This window comes from Solenopsis invicta, chromosome 12 (assembly GCF_016802725.1).
Source record: "Solenopsis invicta isolate M01_SB chromosome 12, UNIL_Sinv_3.0, whole genome shotgun sequence".
In the NCBI taxonomy this organism is placed as follows: Eukaryota; Metazoa; Arthropoda; class Insecta; order Hymenoptera; family Formicidae; genus Solenopsis; species Solenopsis invicta.
This window is the reverse complement of record NC_052675.1, coordinates 6,218,843-6,234,167: the sequence shown is the minus strand read 5'-3', so window position 1 is coordinate 6,234,167 and position 15,325 is coordinate 6,218,843. Positions and strand designations below refer to the sequence as shown.

General features: G+C 33.0%; 1 protein-coding gene across 6 annotated transcripts in view; it reads left to right on the top strand.

Annotated features, from left to right (window-relative positions):
* The window catches only part of LOC105199212 (DNA helicase MCM8), a 164,226-nt gene that overhangs the window by 117,457 nt on the left and 31,444 nt on the right, over positions 1-15,325 (top strand). For 5 of the 6 annotated variants that reach the window (XM_039456005.1, XM_039456002.1, XM_039456001.1 and 2 more), the window contains 3 exons: positions 2,839-2,942; positions 6,384-6,600; positions 6,807-6,956. In XM_039456005.1, coding sequence (XP_039311939.1) covers positions 2,839-2,942; positions 6,384-6,600; positions 6,807-6,956 — 471 coding nt within the window. The remainder of the gene's footprint in view (positions 1-2,838; positions 2,943-6,383; positions 6,601-6,806; positions 6,957-15,325) is intronic. The other variant, XM_039456004.1, reaches the window with a different exon arrangement.

The window sequence follows — 15,325 nt, the reverse complement described above, 5'->3', positions numbered from 1 at the left end:
GTGGCATCAAGTGCGGTGAAGGCACAGAACACCGTATTCCCTTATATGTGGTAGCACCGGACTCGAGATACGATAAAAGATTGCCTTGCTTCAAGTGGCTTGACAAGGCCTGTCTTGAGCCCGTTGTAGCGGTGAGAATGTCGGAACGGAACGGATTGGATCAGTTTCTGGAAAGTCGAAAGCTAAGTGACTTAGCAGAGACCGAGGCGCTCGATCTCTGTCTCGACCTAGTGCTCTTCTGCTCGAAAAACCGGTCAGAAGCGGAAAGAGGTAATTTCTCTCGGCGATGTCGGCCTTTATATACTCCAGAATCGTGAGGAAGGGATGTGCGGAGAGCAGGTGGAACGGGACGGAGGTAGCATCTCCCACCACTCGATCTCGAGTATCTCGGGACGAATCACGCGCGCGCGCGTGACAGCGGACAGCGACGGGGCGAAAGCGCTTGCGCGCGGGGATATTCGAAACGCGCAGATGCGTTCGAGCGCTTGCTAGAGATCTGGTAAATTATTTGGCGCTATGCGCCGATTTTTGTTGTCCGACGGATGTTTGGTTGGAGGGGGTGGACAGTCTGGGAGGGGGGAGGGGGGTGTCGGAAAGCGGTTCGTTACAACTTTAAATCTCATATTTCCGTAATGCTTTATGTAAAACACAGAAGTAGATATGTAGTGTTTTGAAAACATTTAGACATCAAGAATATGTAATAAAAAGTACAGGTTCTTATTTTAAAAAGTGCCGATGATTTTTATGTGATTTTAAAAAATCAATTTTTTTAAAAATTAATTTCATCATTATTTGTAATAATCCTTTTGCTGAAACATCTTTGTGCATTTTTTATATTTTTTAATGCAAAAGTTGATATAGAGTATCCTGTAGAGAACAGTTACATGTATATAAGGTGTTCTGTTTTAAATAGGCCGAATATTTCGAAAGCTGAACTCTGTAGGTAAAAATTTAAATAAAAAAATTTTTTTTTGCAATTAATTTTCAGTTTATTTTGGAGCTTTATTGTATATTTTAATATTTCTCTTAAATATTTTCTTAAACATATATAGGTGATCATTCAGCAATTAGTAAAGTTACTTTATGATTTTCTTATTGTTAGTTATTTTGTACATAAAAGTATTAAGATAAAATTATAGAAAATCAATATAATTTTATGAAATATCTTAACATGATATATATATATATATATATATATATATATATATATATATATCATGTTAAGATATTTCATAAAATTATATTGATTTTCTATAATTTTATCTTTTAGTAATATATATATATATATATATATATATATATATATATATATATATATATATGTATGTATATATATATTACTAAAAAAATAGGGAACACTTTCTAGATATTAAAAATTAGGCTTTTATTATTTTCAAATGGCTGTAACTCGGCGAAAAATTATCATAGATAAAAAATGGAAAAAGCATTTTGAAGCTTGACGTTTCAACTTTAACGCTGTATTAACAGATTTTCAAAGATCTTTTACCTTCCTTGTCTTATGCAATAAAGAAGCACACCTTGTTTTGTTCCTTAAAATTTTGTATCTTTGAAACTTTGCAGCTCGACAAACGAATTTTTTTCGAACAATTCAAGTAAAACTTTATTAACTACATTATAAACTTTATAAACATTTTACCTACAAAATGCTTTTTTTAAAATTTTTCTATGATTTTTTTTGATCAAGTTACGCAATTTTGAAGCTAAACTTGCATTTTTTTACAAATGATTGGTCTATACTCTGTGAAAAATTATCGTAGACAAAAAATTCGTAGGAAAATTTATATAAAAATTAAAAACAAAAAAAGGGTTTTGTAGAGAAAATGTCATACTGTATGGTACTTGCATTGAATTTGTCGAGAAAAAATTTTTTATTGAACTACAGGCTGCCAAAAATATGTAATTTTAAGGAAAAAACAGTGTATCTTTTTTGAGGTATAGCACTGAGAAATTGAGAAAATTTTTGAAAACCATTTATAGTATGTTAAAGCTGAAACTTCGAGCTTTAAAATGCATTTTCAATTTTTTGTCTACAATTATTTTTTACGGAATATAGACGTCATTTGTAAAAAATGCAGGTTTAGCTTCAAAATTGCGTAATTCGGTCAAAAAAAATGGTAGAGAAATTTTAAAAAAAGCATTTTGTAGGTAAAATATTGTAGTTTATGAAGTTTTATTTGAATTGTTAAAAAAAAATCCGTTTGTCGAGCTGTAAAGTTTCAAAGATACGAAATTTCAAGGAACAAAACAAGGTGTGGTTCTTTGCTGCGTAAGACAAGGAAGATAAAAGAACTTTGAAAATCTGTTGAAACAGCGTTAAAGTTGAAACTTCAAACTTCAAAATGCTTTTTTCATTTTTTATCTACGATGATTTTTCACCGAGTTATAGCCATTTCAAAACAGCCTAATTTTTGGTGTCTGTTCCCTTTTTTTTAGTAGTGTGTGTGTGTGTGTGTGTGTCTGTGTGTGCGTGCGTGTGTGTATACATATATATATATACACAATAACTTAAATAAAATATTTATTTTTTGAATTTCAGTATTTCAATATTTTTATTTGTAGAATAATGAAATAAATCAATTAGTATAAAGAATATATTGTTGCTTTTCTCAAAAAAGTTATGCAATTTGTAGTATATAATTACATATCCATTTTATAAGACAATTATATATGCTTTTCTTATATTAATTTATTTTATTATTTTGTGCATAAAGTTTATTATTAAGATTTTCGAAATATTCAATTGGGCTATTTAAGATAGGGCATTTTCTCTCTATATATAATAATAGAAGATTTGTCATTGTTTTCTTTATATTATAGCATTTTGATAATCTACTATGTAAACATATTATGACTGTCCATAGCAGTTTGTATGCAAATTCCAATGAAGAAGTTTCAGTTTCTTATAATGAATGTGCTTTAAGGTATGAAATTATTATTACAATGTATCTCCTATTATGCTGATTTTAGAAGGTTTTTATTCGAAGAATTTTTTTTAAGAAAAATGGCTAAATAGTTTTCAAACTTGCTTTTTGCTGTTTAATTATTATTATTTGAAGTTCCTATTTTTTAAGATAACAATAACGGTTTATTAATAGTAGATCCATTTCACCTCAGATACAGATTTTGGATAAAAATGGATTCAGGCGGATAGAATAAAAAACGAAAGATAGAATGAAATATAGTTAGAAAGTTTTTTTTTTGGATTATTTGTTCCAATTAAAACTTGAAAACAGCCCGGATTAAAGATTGAAACGAGCCTTGGATTCGTTTGGATTGGACTCACGGATTGAGAAGGATTAAAAAAATTATCAGGATAAATTTTGAGTTCATTTGAATTGGACTCCTGGTTTAAAAAGGATTGCATGACTGTTTCGGATTCATTTGGATAGAGCTTGAAGTTGATGCACGGATTACAAATTTGATTCGATTTAGAACCAGCACAGATTTCGGTTTGTAAAAGTTCGGATAAGTTTGTATTAAAATCCTAACTCCAAAACTTTTACCAGGGAAGTGTTATTTATATCTATTAGATAAGTAAAACATTCTAATTGTTACATTAATTGTTACGATTATTATGTTAGTCGAAATTTGTATTATGTTAAGAATGACTCCAAAGAGAATCGAAACGTCCATATTGTTTGTTAATTGACATATAAAATAAACTTTTTCTTGTGCGCATTGATAACAGCGCTGACTCTCATTAGCCTTGACAATATTTTTCGTTTAAAACATTCTAGTTCTAATGACAATCGCAAATGTTTTAATGAAAATGATGTTCGAAGTTTTTATATCGGTCCATGGAGACCTGAAATCATGTTCACCAATGAACCCTACAGAGGTTAAATAGATCTAATATTAATAAATTTGTATTTTTTATTAAAAATGTAGGAAATTAATTTTCAAACAATAATACATAAACGATAAAAAATAATTTTGGAAAAATTTATCTATTTTTTTTAAATATCTAAATAATCTTAAAAAGTCAGGATGATGAAACGGAAAATCTTCGTATATTACGATATATTTTTTCCAATTATAAATATTAAAGATAGCGAGAAAAATTTTTTTTAATTTTTATATTTTATTGAGACTTTAAATGGTAAATAGGGTTTTATCCCCTGGGGGGGGGGGATGATGTTACATTTTTAAATGAAATAAATTGTTTATTAACAACAATGATCTTCAAGTTTCTTTGAAAAATGCTGTATCCTATTATTAATTTTTAGGAAAAATGGAAAGCAAAAGAGGGAAAAAATATTTTAACCAAATGTATTAAACAAGATTTAGTAAGAAATATAATAATTTGTATATTGTTTTATTACAAAAATAAGATGTTGTTTTTTTTATTCTTTTTATTGTAATCAATTGTGACCTTATCATTTAAAAGTTTCTAATTATAAAAATATCGAACAATTTCTTTGTTATTTGTACGTTAACTGAAATAATATTTTATGTTTCAATTCATTTTGAATTGCGTGCCGTTTTCACTTTCAAACACAGTTCTTTTAAATTGAAACATAATTAAATTGAGAATCAATTTAATAATAGTAATGCTAACTTGCTGAAATCTCTAAAATTTCCTCATCCTAAAAAAAAATTTTTTTCCTATTGGTTTAGATTAATAATTTAATGTTAACACTTACTAGCCATTGTGGAGTCACTCGCGTCCGAGTACCCGCATCACGTACACCGGTACAGTACGTAAAATACGTTCGAACAGGTCCATTCGCATATGTTACTCGTATATTCTCTGTCTAATGTTAAAATATTATACAGTACTGTGGAAAAGAGGGATTCCGCATTCGGGGTGAGAAATATATTATAAAACACATCAATTTTCTAGTTTAGAATTGAATTATTCAAAAATACCTCATATTTGCTTGTTACATAATTATATTTTTTAATAATACCATAATTTTTTTTAAAGTATAATTCTTCAGCTTTAAAATGTTGTATTTTAAAGTCCTTAAAAATTTTGTGTTGCAAAGATATGATTTTTTAAAGAAAAAGTGAATTTTTGAACAATTTTTCATTTTTGCTTAATGTTTTCTTTATAATTCCACAATAAATTATTTTTTGGCAATGCTGATTATGCAATCACATTTCTGAGATTCTGAACTTTTATTTGTAAAAAAATTGAAAAGTATTGATTGGAATCAAAATTATAGCTTCTCAAAGTTGAAAATGTTTTCAGACCAGAAAATGTGTTTACGTTGTACGAATTTCTTGTATTTTTAGTTTCATTATGTCACTGTATATGCATGTGATTAAGTGATTCGGCCTGATGGCGCTGTAGGATTAAGGCGCCATTGCAAGCGTACTTACATATTCCGGAGGCGACTCCAGAAATGAGAGACATGTGCGTGCCCATGGACGGGATCTGATAGTTCACCAACCAATCATCTTGACTTATCTAACCCAACCAACGGAAAAACTCTAGGCATTTGGCCGCTGTGAGTGGTGGTGTGCTATCGGTTTCGTGTGCTATCGGGATCCGCCCCACGCCCATACGGGCTACTTATAGCGTTTTTTAAAACGCTATTAGATAAGAAAGATAGATTAAACGCGCGAATAAGAGATTATAAGAAGAAGGCAAAAGCCGATTGACGTTATTACCAACCAGTTATATTTCGTGTCATTCCTAAAGATTATTACATTGTGTGATAAAATTAATCTCAGTGATCATTCTTTCCATTTGCAACTTTTCTGACACTATTCCGATTACATCTGACTCATAGTTGCACTAGGGCTAAATCGATACATATTGCTAGTTCCGATTGTATTGTCACGATGGCGCCGTTCATGTAACGTCTGTTTACGTTCACGGTCTTTGCGTTGTTAAAAATGAACACCGGACTTTATAACGTATTTGATCAGGATTGGTGTGTTTAAGGGTTAAAGTATATTTAAATTTGTTTGTCTTTAGTTGATGGGGCAGGGTTTAAATATCAAAGATGTTGGATAGATGTTCCTCTCTGTCCGTTGCATGAGCTAACTGCCAGTCTGAAGACTTTGAAGTCTGAAGTTTCTACTGGCAGTCCATATTAGATAATCAAAGGGTTGGAGTCACTTGTACTTTGTGAAACTTTTATGTCGATCATAGTTATTGAAATGTTTGTTATTAGAAGTTTGTTATTAAGAAGTGCCATTGCGGCCTTACTAACCAAAGTTTTTTTAAGCGAAGTACGGGTGCGCGCAGCATGTACTTTTTGACGTATGCGACGCGCAAAATTTTGCTCGGACACGAGTGACCTCATAAGGAAAAATAAGTGTTAATAATATTGTAATTTTGTAATGTTGTTTTTGTAATATTTTTTTTGTTAAGTAAAATAGTGAATATAACTGCGTAATAAACATTTTAGAAAAAAGTTGATGCTGCCATTATCCACTGAGGTTATACCACAGTCTAATCTTCGAACTTATATTTCTTACGCTCGAGAATATGTGAAGCCGAAATTATCTGCTGAAGCTGCAACGATATTACAGAATTATTATTTAGAACTTCGGTCAAAAAATGAACAATTTGACAGTATACCAATATTTAATAGACAATTGGAAGCCATGATTCGATTGACTGAGGTTTGGAATCTTTTATTTCAATGTGCAACGAAGATTATATCAAATGAAATATTTTATAACAACGATATTTTCTTACTCGTATTATCAAAACAGTGAATAATTGAAGGCCAAAAACGAGCTATCTTACAATTAATTCTACGAATTAATTTATTTTAATTTTACAATTAAATTGAATACGGAAAATATTTTATATTGCTTTATTATAGGCTAGGGCAAAACTGGAATTACGCATGGAAGCAACTGAATCGGATGCATTGGACGTGATAGATATATTGCGATATGCACTGACAGATACAATAGAAGATTCTTGTTTAACGTCGAAATTATGTTCTGATGGTAAATTAACAAACAGAAAGGTAAATCGTGTGCATGCGTGCATACACATTTATACATTTTAGAAAGGCAGAAGAACCACCCAGATAACAAAATGCGCGCATAGTGAGTTCAAGGAGCGCGCATACCGTGCGGATTATTTGCACGGTGTGAGCTCACGGTATCCGATAGATGCGTCATCATATGAGAATCATATTGGTCACACGCGTGCGGTACTCATGCGTGCGAGCGATATGAACCTCAAATGCGTTCTCCAAATGAGACTTATGTATACATACTCAAAAATTCTAATCATTACTCATTTTTTTCACGTCTCAATCAGCACACAATATTTAAAAAATGTTTTTAAAAACTTTTATAATAAAAAGATTTTCAAAAACATTAAAATTAATGGATTCTTGTCCCTTTTTACATTAAACACATTTTTTTATAATATTTTTCTTAAGAATTCTTTTTCCCAAATTTCCACGCGGTCACCCATCCAAATTGTGATCACGGTGAACGTTGCTTGATCTCTGTGATCGCTGCAAACTGATCCTTCGTAATGATCTCTAAACACTTTATATTAATACTTATACATCACTGATAGATTAGGTCAATTTATGTTATCGAAAAGACGAAATATATATAATTAAAGTATATTATTTATATAAATATATATAATTAGGTTAATTTTTTATTAATTTTCATAGATGTTATTGAAACATTTTTTAAACGAATTTTAAAATCAATAATAATTAAAAAATAAATAGCTTAAATGTTACATAAATGTAGGATTAAAAAGAGTTTAATATTCGAAAATGGAATACAGATCGTCCGTCAACATTACTTCAAACCAAAAATGAATTCTAAGTTGCTATGACAACGCTAGAATCGAACTCTCGTTCCTATATTCCCACACTCGGCCATTCTGATGTGGGTGTCGTCCTCGACATCCTTGATATCGTGGTCATCATCGTCATCTTCCAAGGGAAGATCTACATCGAATTTCCAACCTCTGTGCTGTGGCCATGTTTTCATATTGTCCGCCGACGTGCTGGTACGCCTCGGACCATTGTGTTCGCCTACCATTTCGACGAGATATCTGTTGTGTCTCATTGCTTTAATTACTCTGTAAGGACCCAAGAATTTTGGATGCATCTTTAGACCAGGTCCTGTCTGCGTACGTCGAATTGCCACGATGTCATCAACTTTATATTGAATTGCTGGTTTACGTCCTTTATTAAATGTTAGTCGATTCTCTTTTCGCATCTTTAATATATTTTTCTTGGCTTCACTCTTGAGTTCTTCTCTCCCTTGTTGGAACAAATCCAAAGTCATTTCTTGAAGAGTATTTCGCAACTGTATATCATTGGTTAACTTCATATTTCGTCCGATCAGTATTTTAAAAGGAGTTGTTCCAATGCTCCGGTTAAAGGATGAGTTCAAGAACTGCTGTACCCGTTCCACATGTTTGTATCACTCTGTCGGCTTTTCCAGAGATAACTTTGTAATCATTGCGATGATTGATCTGTTCATCCTTTCAACTTGATCATTGCCCCGAGGAACACCTATGGTAATTAATTGATGCTCGATGTTCTCTTTCTTACAGTATTTGCAAAAAGCATTCGAGGTAAACGCCGTTCCACGATCAATTATTATCCGTCTTGGATTACCAAAAGTAATAGCTTGCTTTTTAAGTTTGTTGATTACTTCATCAGACATCGTTGACTTGGTTGGATAGAGTACAAATTTGCTGAATGCATCAATTACCACTAGGATATGAGCATAACTTTTCTTTGTAGAAGTGTATAGGACCTAAGTGATCTAAATGATAGATTTCAAGCGGCTTATCTCCTTTGTCTAGCGGTTGTAAAAAACCTTCACCTTTGCCGTACTTCCTCTCAGCTAGCAAGCAGCGTACACAATTGCTGTATTTTATGTCGCATCCATGGAAACCAACAGTCTTGTTTTAACAAATATTCTGTATTTCGCCATCCAAGATGGCCTCGTTCGTGAGCTCGTAGAATGATCTCCTGTTGCATCGCCTTCGGTATCGCCAGAAGAAGTTTCCCCTGACTTCGTTTGTATAATATTCCGTTTGAAATAGTGTATTCCTTTTCGTTATTTAGTTTTACCGTCTCGATGATCTTCTGTAATTCGGGGTCTTTTGCCTGTGTAATTTTTACTTGAGCTTCCAAAGCGTTCTGTGTGATTTTTTCCACCATTAAACATTTTGCTGGGTAGCGACTCAGTGCATCCACATGACGCATTGATGTTCCCGAACGATGTTCCACCGTATATTCGAATTCTTCAAGCTCAAATGCCCAACGTGCTACTCTCAGACATATATCTTTCTTGGACATCGTTTGAACGAATGCTTTACAATCCGTCACAATTCGAAAAGGCATTCCCAACAAGTACACCCCAAACTTTCGTAGCGCCTTGATAACTGCCAACGCCTCTAGCTCATAGCTATTATATCTTTCTCCAGCTTCTGATGTTTTCCAGCTTGTGTAGTATACTAGATGCCATTGATTATCTTCACCGTCCCTCTGCAGCATCATTGCACCTAGACCATACTTGGATGCATCCGTGTGTAGTTCCGTCTCCGCGTTTGCTCTATACAATTTCAATATAGGGTCTTTCGTTAGAACAGCCTTTAATTGATCAAACGCCTGTTCCTACTCTTCTCTAAAAATGAATCGAATTCCATCTTTCAAAAGCTGTGATAATGGTCTAGCAATCATGGCGTATTACGGTATGAATTTTCTAAACTAGCCCGTTAGACCCAAAAAGCTCTGTACCATCTTAGTTGACGTAAGCTTCGGGAATCTTGTTACTGCCATTATCTTCTGTTCAGAAGGTTTGATTGTTCCTGCTTTTACAATGTGGCCTAAATACTCCACACGACGTACCAACAGGTTGCATTTTTTCCAATTAATTCTTAGACCATACTCACTAGCAGTCTTCAGAACCTGCTTTAATTTATTAAGACATTCACCTTTCTCTTTGGCTGGGATAATAAGATCATCAAGATAAATTAGTACAACATCTTGTATAGTTAACTCTCGAAATACTGCCTTTATGTGTCGCTGGATAACCGCCGGGGAATTACACAACCCGAATGACACCATCAAAAACTCGTACTGTCCGTCCGGCGTCACGAAAGAAGTGTACCGAATGCTATCTTTGTCTAATGGTACGTGGAAAAATCCATGTTGTAGATCCAATGTACAATAGAATATTGCTTCTGATAATTTATCTATTTGGTCCTCTATTAAGGGAAGCGGATATCGATCTCTGACAATCTTTCGATTTAGCTGACGGTAATCAACGCAAAATCTCGGCTCTCCATTTTTCTTTTTCACCAGTACTATAGGGCTAGCGTAATCTGAATTACTAGGGCGAATGATTCCCTTCTCAATCCAATGATCAATTAGTTTGCGCACCGTATTTCGTTGTTCTGCTGACAACCTCCGTGGATTTTGATGTACAGATATGTTGTCCTTTAGCACTAACCGCATCTTCACACCGGTATCCCTCGTCTTCTTGGATAAATAATCTCTTACCACATACTTTGCCTGATGTCTAATATCTAAATCTAAAACATGTTCTAGAGATACTTCCTTTTTTATCTTCTCATTTTCGTTGTTATCGACATCAATACATAACGACGTCTTCGGATACGAATTTCAGCAAGATCTGACAATTCACTTCCTAAAATGAGATCATGACCCGTGAAGTGATCAGGAACTACATCAATATTCAGCGTAAATGTTAAACCGTCAATTTCTACATTTGTTGTAAATCGTCCCAGCGTGGAACGATTTGTTACTCCAACACCATTAAACTTCGTTGTTTCTGGTCGCACCGGAGGTGGACCAAGACGTACAAAACAGCTAGAACGTACTAAATGTAGATCACTGCCTGGATCTATAATCGCTGCAATGTCTTTTCCTAAAATCCGTACTTCCTTATATGTTTTCATGTCGCTGCTAGATTCGATAGCATCGACTCTCGCTGGAGTTTTTCCTTTGCTTTTTTCTTTCGTTAAATCAGATCCTTTTGAGCACTTTGCTGCAATGTGTGTCCAAATTCATTGCAAGAATAACATTTCGCCCCTTTAACTTTATTCGGACAATCCTTCCCTAGGTGCTTCGTATCTCCGCAGTTGAAACATCTCTTAGTGGTAGTGGTAACTGCCGTTGATATCTGGTTCATGCCCGTCATCTTCTTTTTGCCATTGTTAAGTATTAATTGCTGTTGCTGTTTTGCTTTCGCTCGGTTTGTACGTTGAGTTTCGTACTGAACAAATCGTCTTAATTCTTTAATGGTTGTAGCGTTATATAAAATAGCCTTATTTATTTCTTCATCCTTTACACCGTCAATGATATATTGTAATTTGGCCTCCGTTTCAATTTCTGCGTGATTCGCAAGCTCAAGAACTCGATAAATATATTTCTGGTAAGTTTTCTCCGTCTTTTTTGTTGCCTTACTCAACTCTATATGTATCTGACGGGTATTTAGTGTTGTGCCAAACTCTTCTCTGAGCGCTTTTTTAAACGAGCTATATGGCCGTGCGTGACATTCAAAATTTGCAAAAAGCTTAGCCGATCCACGCAGTAATCTTTTCCCGTAGACAACTTTTTGTATGTCCGTCCATCCACATAAATTAGCTGTTTCCTCAAAAGATTCAAACCAGGTATTTACATTTTGAGTGCCGTCACCACTGAAAGTCGTGAGAGCATCTTTTACATCTTTGTAGGTTAATACTACTTGTCTCGTTCTTCGTTCGTCAAGTATCTCATAGTTTGCATTACGAGAAATTGTTACACGAGCGCCTCGGTTACGCTCATCCGTGTCGCCATCGTCTTCATCACTTTCGTCTCCATTTTCATCGCTTGAATCCTTTTGTAACGCCGCTCGTAATCTTTTGCGAAGGACCGCCTTTAAACCCGACACCGGCAAATTTAACTCTCGTAACTTCTGTTCCTTCGATAACGACTCTAACCTGGTATTATCTTCCGTGTCGCTTGTTGCTCGCCTGCCTTCATCTTCTCCATCTCGGCCATCCGTCGTCTGTGAAGATTCTCCTTCTATGGCTTTCCGCAATCTTTCACGAAGTACAGCTCTGGAACCCGTCGTATGTAACCCAAGCTGTTCGAGCCTCTTCGTTAGCTCATTCGATGATAAATTATCCAGATCGCCCGGCACAGTTGACACAATTGACGTCATTTTTTCTTCACTTCGTCTTCACCCTTGACACTTTACTTCGTACGTTGTTTACGTTTTCGCCGCTTTCTTTCGTCGTCCACACCTTTTAGTGTCTTTTCCGCGATACATCGAGAGCGCGCCTAACGTCATTCGACCTAAATGCCGAAATACGTTCTCGTTGCTGCGTTCTCGCCTTTCTCACCGTCGCTCACGTCTAGAATATGTCGTCGCTGCGTTCCTTGTCGCTGCATCCTCGCCGTTTCGCTTCGTCGCGACGTCGTATATGCTTTCCACGTCTCGTATACGCTGGACCGCCTCGCATACACGTAGCCTCCGCCAAAACGTTATCGCCGTATCTCACCTCGTCGCTGTCGTCACCGTATCGTTTCTGCGTCTCGTGTCGCTGGACCGCCTTGTCCCGCATACACGTAGCCTCCGCCGAAACGTTATCACTGTCACCGTATCTCGCCTTGTCGCCGTTCCGTTTACGCACCTTTTCTGACGATCGTCTTCCGATCGATGTCTTAACTCTCAATCCTGGACGAGCCCCCAAATGTAGGATTAAAAAGAGTTTAATATTCGAAAATGGAATACAGATCGTCCGTCAACATTACTTCAAACCAAAAATGAATTCTAAGTTGCTATGACAACGCTAGAATCGAACTCTCGTTTCTATATTCCCACATAAATAATAAGTAAACATAATTTTATAGAGATGAAAAATAAATAAAATAATTAATATTAAATAAACATTAAATAAATATTAAATAAACATTTAAAAAATACTTACTAAAATCATTGTTTCAATTAAATAATTCATGAAAAATAAATACTTAACCAATATTAAATAAACGTTTATTTAAAAAAAATTTTTTAAATATTAAATTAACATTAAATTAATATTCAATAAATGTTAAATTAATATTTTTGAAATTGTTGTTTCAAATGAAAAATTAATGTAAAATAAATATTCAATAAATGTTAAATAAATGTTAAATTAATATTTTATAAAAATGTTTTTCAAATAAAAAATTAATGTGAAATAAATATTAAATTAAAGTTCAATAAATATTAAATTAACGTTTTTAAAAAATGTTCTTTCAAATGAAAAATTAATGTAAAATAAATATTAAATAAACGTGAAATAAACGTTAAATAAATATTTTCCGAAGTCATTATTTCAAATATTTAATTAATGTTAAATAAACGTTAAATAAATATTAAATTAATATTTTCTATAAATCATTATTTTAAATATTTAAATAATGTTAAATAAATATTTAATGAATGTTTAATAAATATTTTTGTTACAATGAATTGTACAATGAAAAATTAATATTAAATAAATATTTAAAAAATATTGTGTGCTGATTGGGGTATTTTTAGTACGTTATATGTATATCAATGTTTTTATTTTTTTTATGATTTACAATTAAAGATTAATAATATTATTATTTACAATATTTTTAGTAAATTAGTATTAAAAGCATAAAAAGTACTTGAAATAAATGCCCAATGATTGGAAGTTTATATAGTATATAGTATCTGTTAATTTAATATAATATATGGGAGGGTCTTGTTTGATTACGTTGCGATTGACCACATTGCAGCGTGATACGTTTTTGTGCGCACGGCGGGATTATCACGTTACTCTCACGCCGTGAAATGTTTCCACCATGCGATCTTATACGCGTACACGCGTGCGCCCATCGCATTGTGAGGACACTGTGATGCACTTTTGCATGCACAGCGTGATTATTACGTGGGAATAACGTGAATTCACGAATTATTATCTGGGCAATTTTAAATAAAATTACAATATTACTTTTTAAATTTAGATTTTTTCCAATTTAATAATTTAATCATCAGCTACGTTTACGAAAAGTCACTTTAATATATAATACTTTAGTATTTGAAAAACGAAATTTTTTTTGCTGTTTTCTATTTCAATAAATTTTAATTTTTTTTTTAACAAAATGCCAAATTGTATAGAATCTAAATTTATAAGCGAAAAAAGATTTTGATAACACTGTTAAAAGTTATACATAAAAACATAAACAATAGTTGTGTAAAAAAGTGTGAATAATGTTTTGTTTTAAAAATCATATCTTTACGAAAAAGAATTGAAAAATAAAACTAACAAGGAAAGGTCTCAACTCGAAAATTCATAAAGTTATGAAACTTTGACAGTATTCAGAGGAGAAAGAGAGATATTCTGATTTTAACAATTTATTTTGCTATCCAAATTCTCTCTTAAAGGATAAAATCAAACTCTGAAGATTAATTCATTTTTTATTTTTATTTTATTATTAATAGAATGAAAGAGAATAAAATTTTAGAGAAAAAAGTTATTTTTTTTAACTCATAATGGCCACACTTACAAATAATAACATAATGGTCACACGGGGTCAATTAGTCACCATTTGCCAGCTTTTTGATATTTCGTCGCAAAAATTTTACTGGACATACCTTGAGGTCTGTTCTTTATTATGCAATATTTTTTTTTGTTTTATTAGAATTTAACATAATAAAAAAATTCAAATAAAAAAACCTGCAAAATTACAAAAATATCCATAAAATTTTTTATTTTTGAGGTAATTTAACAAAAATTTAGGGGTGTATTCTCAAGATTGTATACTTTCAGATAAAAATTAGTTTTATAGAAGGTTGTTTGATTTTGAATAGTCTGTGTACCCTTAAAATTAACGTGGGATCCTTTGGACTCCGCGTAACCATTACGGATTAAATAGGATTTGTCGATTAGAAAACTTATTGATTGCTTGAAAATTTGTTTAAAAGACATACAACAAAATATAAACAAAAACAAAAGCAATATACTCTCAATATTTTACTCTCAATATTAATATGATGGCTTTTAATATTGTATAATTAATGTTTCACTTAACTTTATTTACAATTAATTGCTTCTGATATTCTATCAAGAGGCGCGGTCGCGCTTCTGCGCTAAGTCCAGCGCAGCGAATCCAGTGCAGTTAGCGAACCGCTTCTCATTACGCGAATCGGCGATTTTCATGCACACGAGATCTGATAATCTTAGTAAATCTCAGTGACGCCTAAATCGATCAAGTCTCGAGTAGTTTCGAACGATAGCTTGGGGAAAATTGCATAATAAAAGTATTTTTTTTTTCTCCGTGCCTTATGAGCGGAGATATCGCGACGCAAAGTTTAGGTTTTG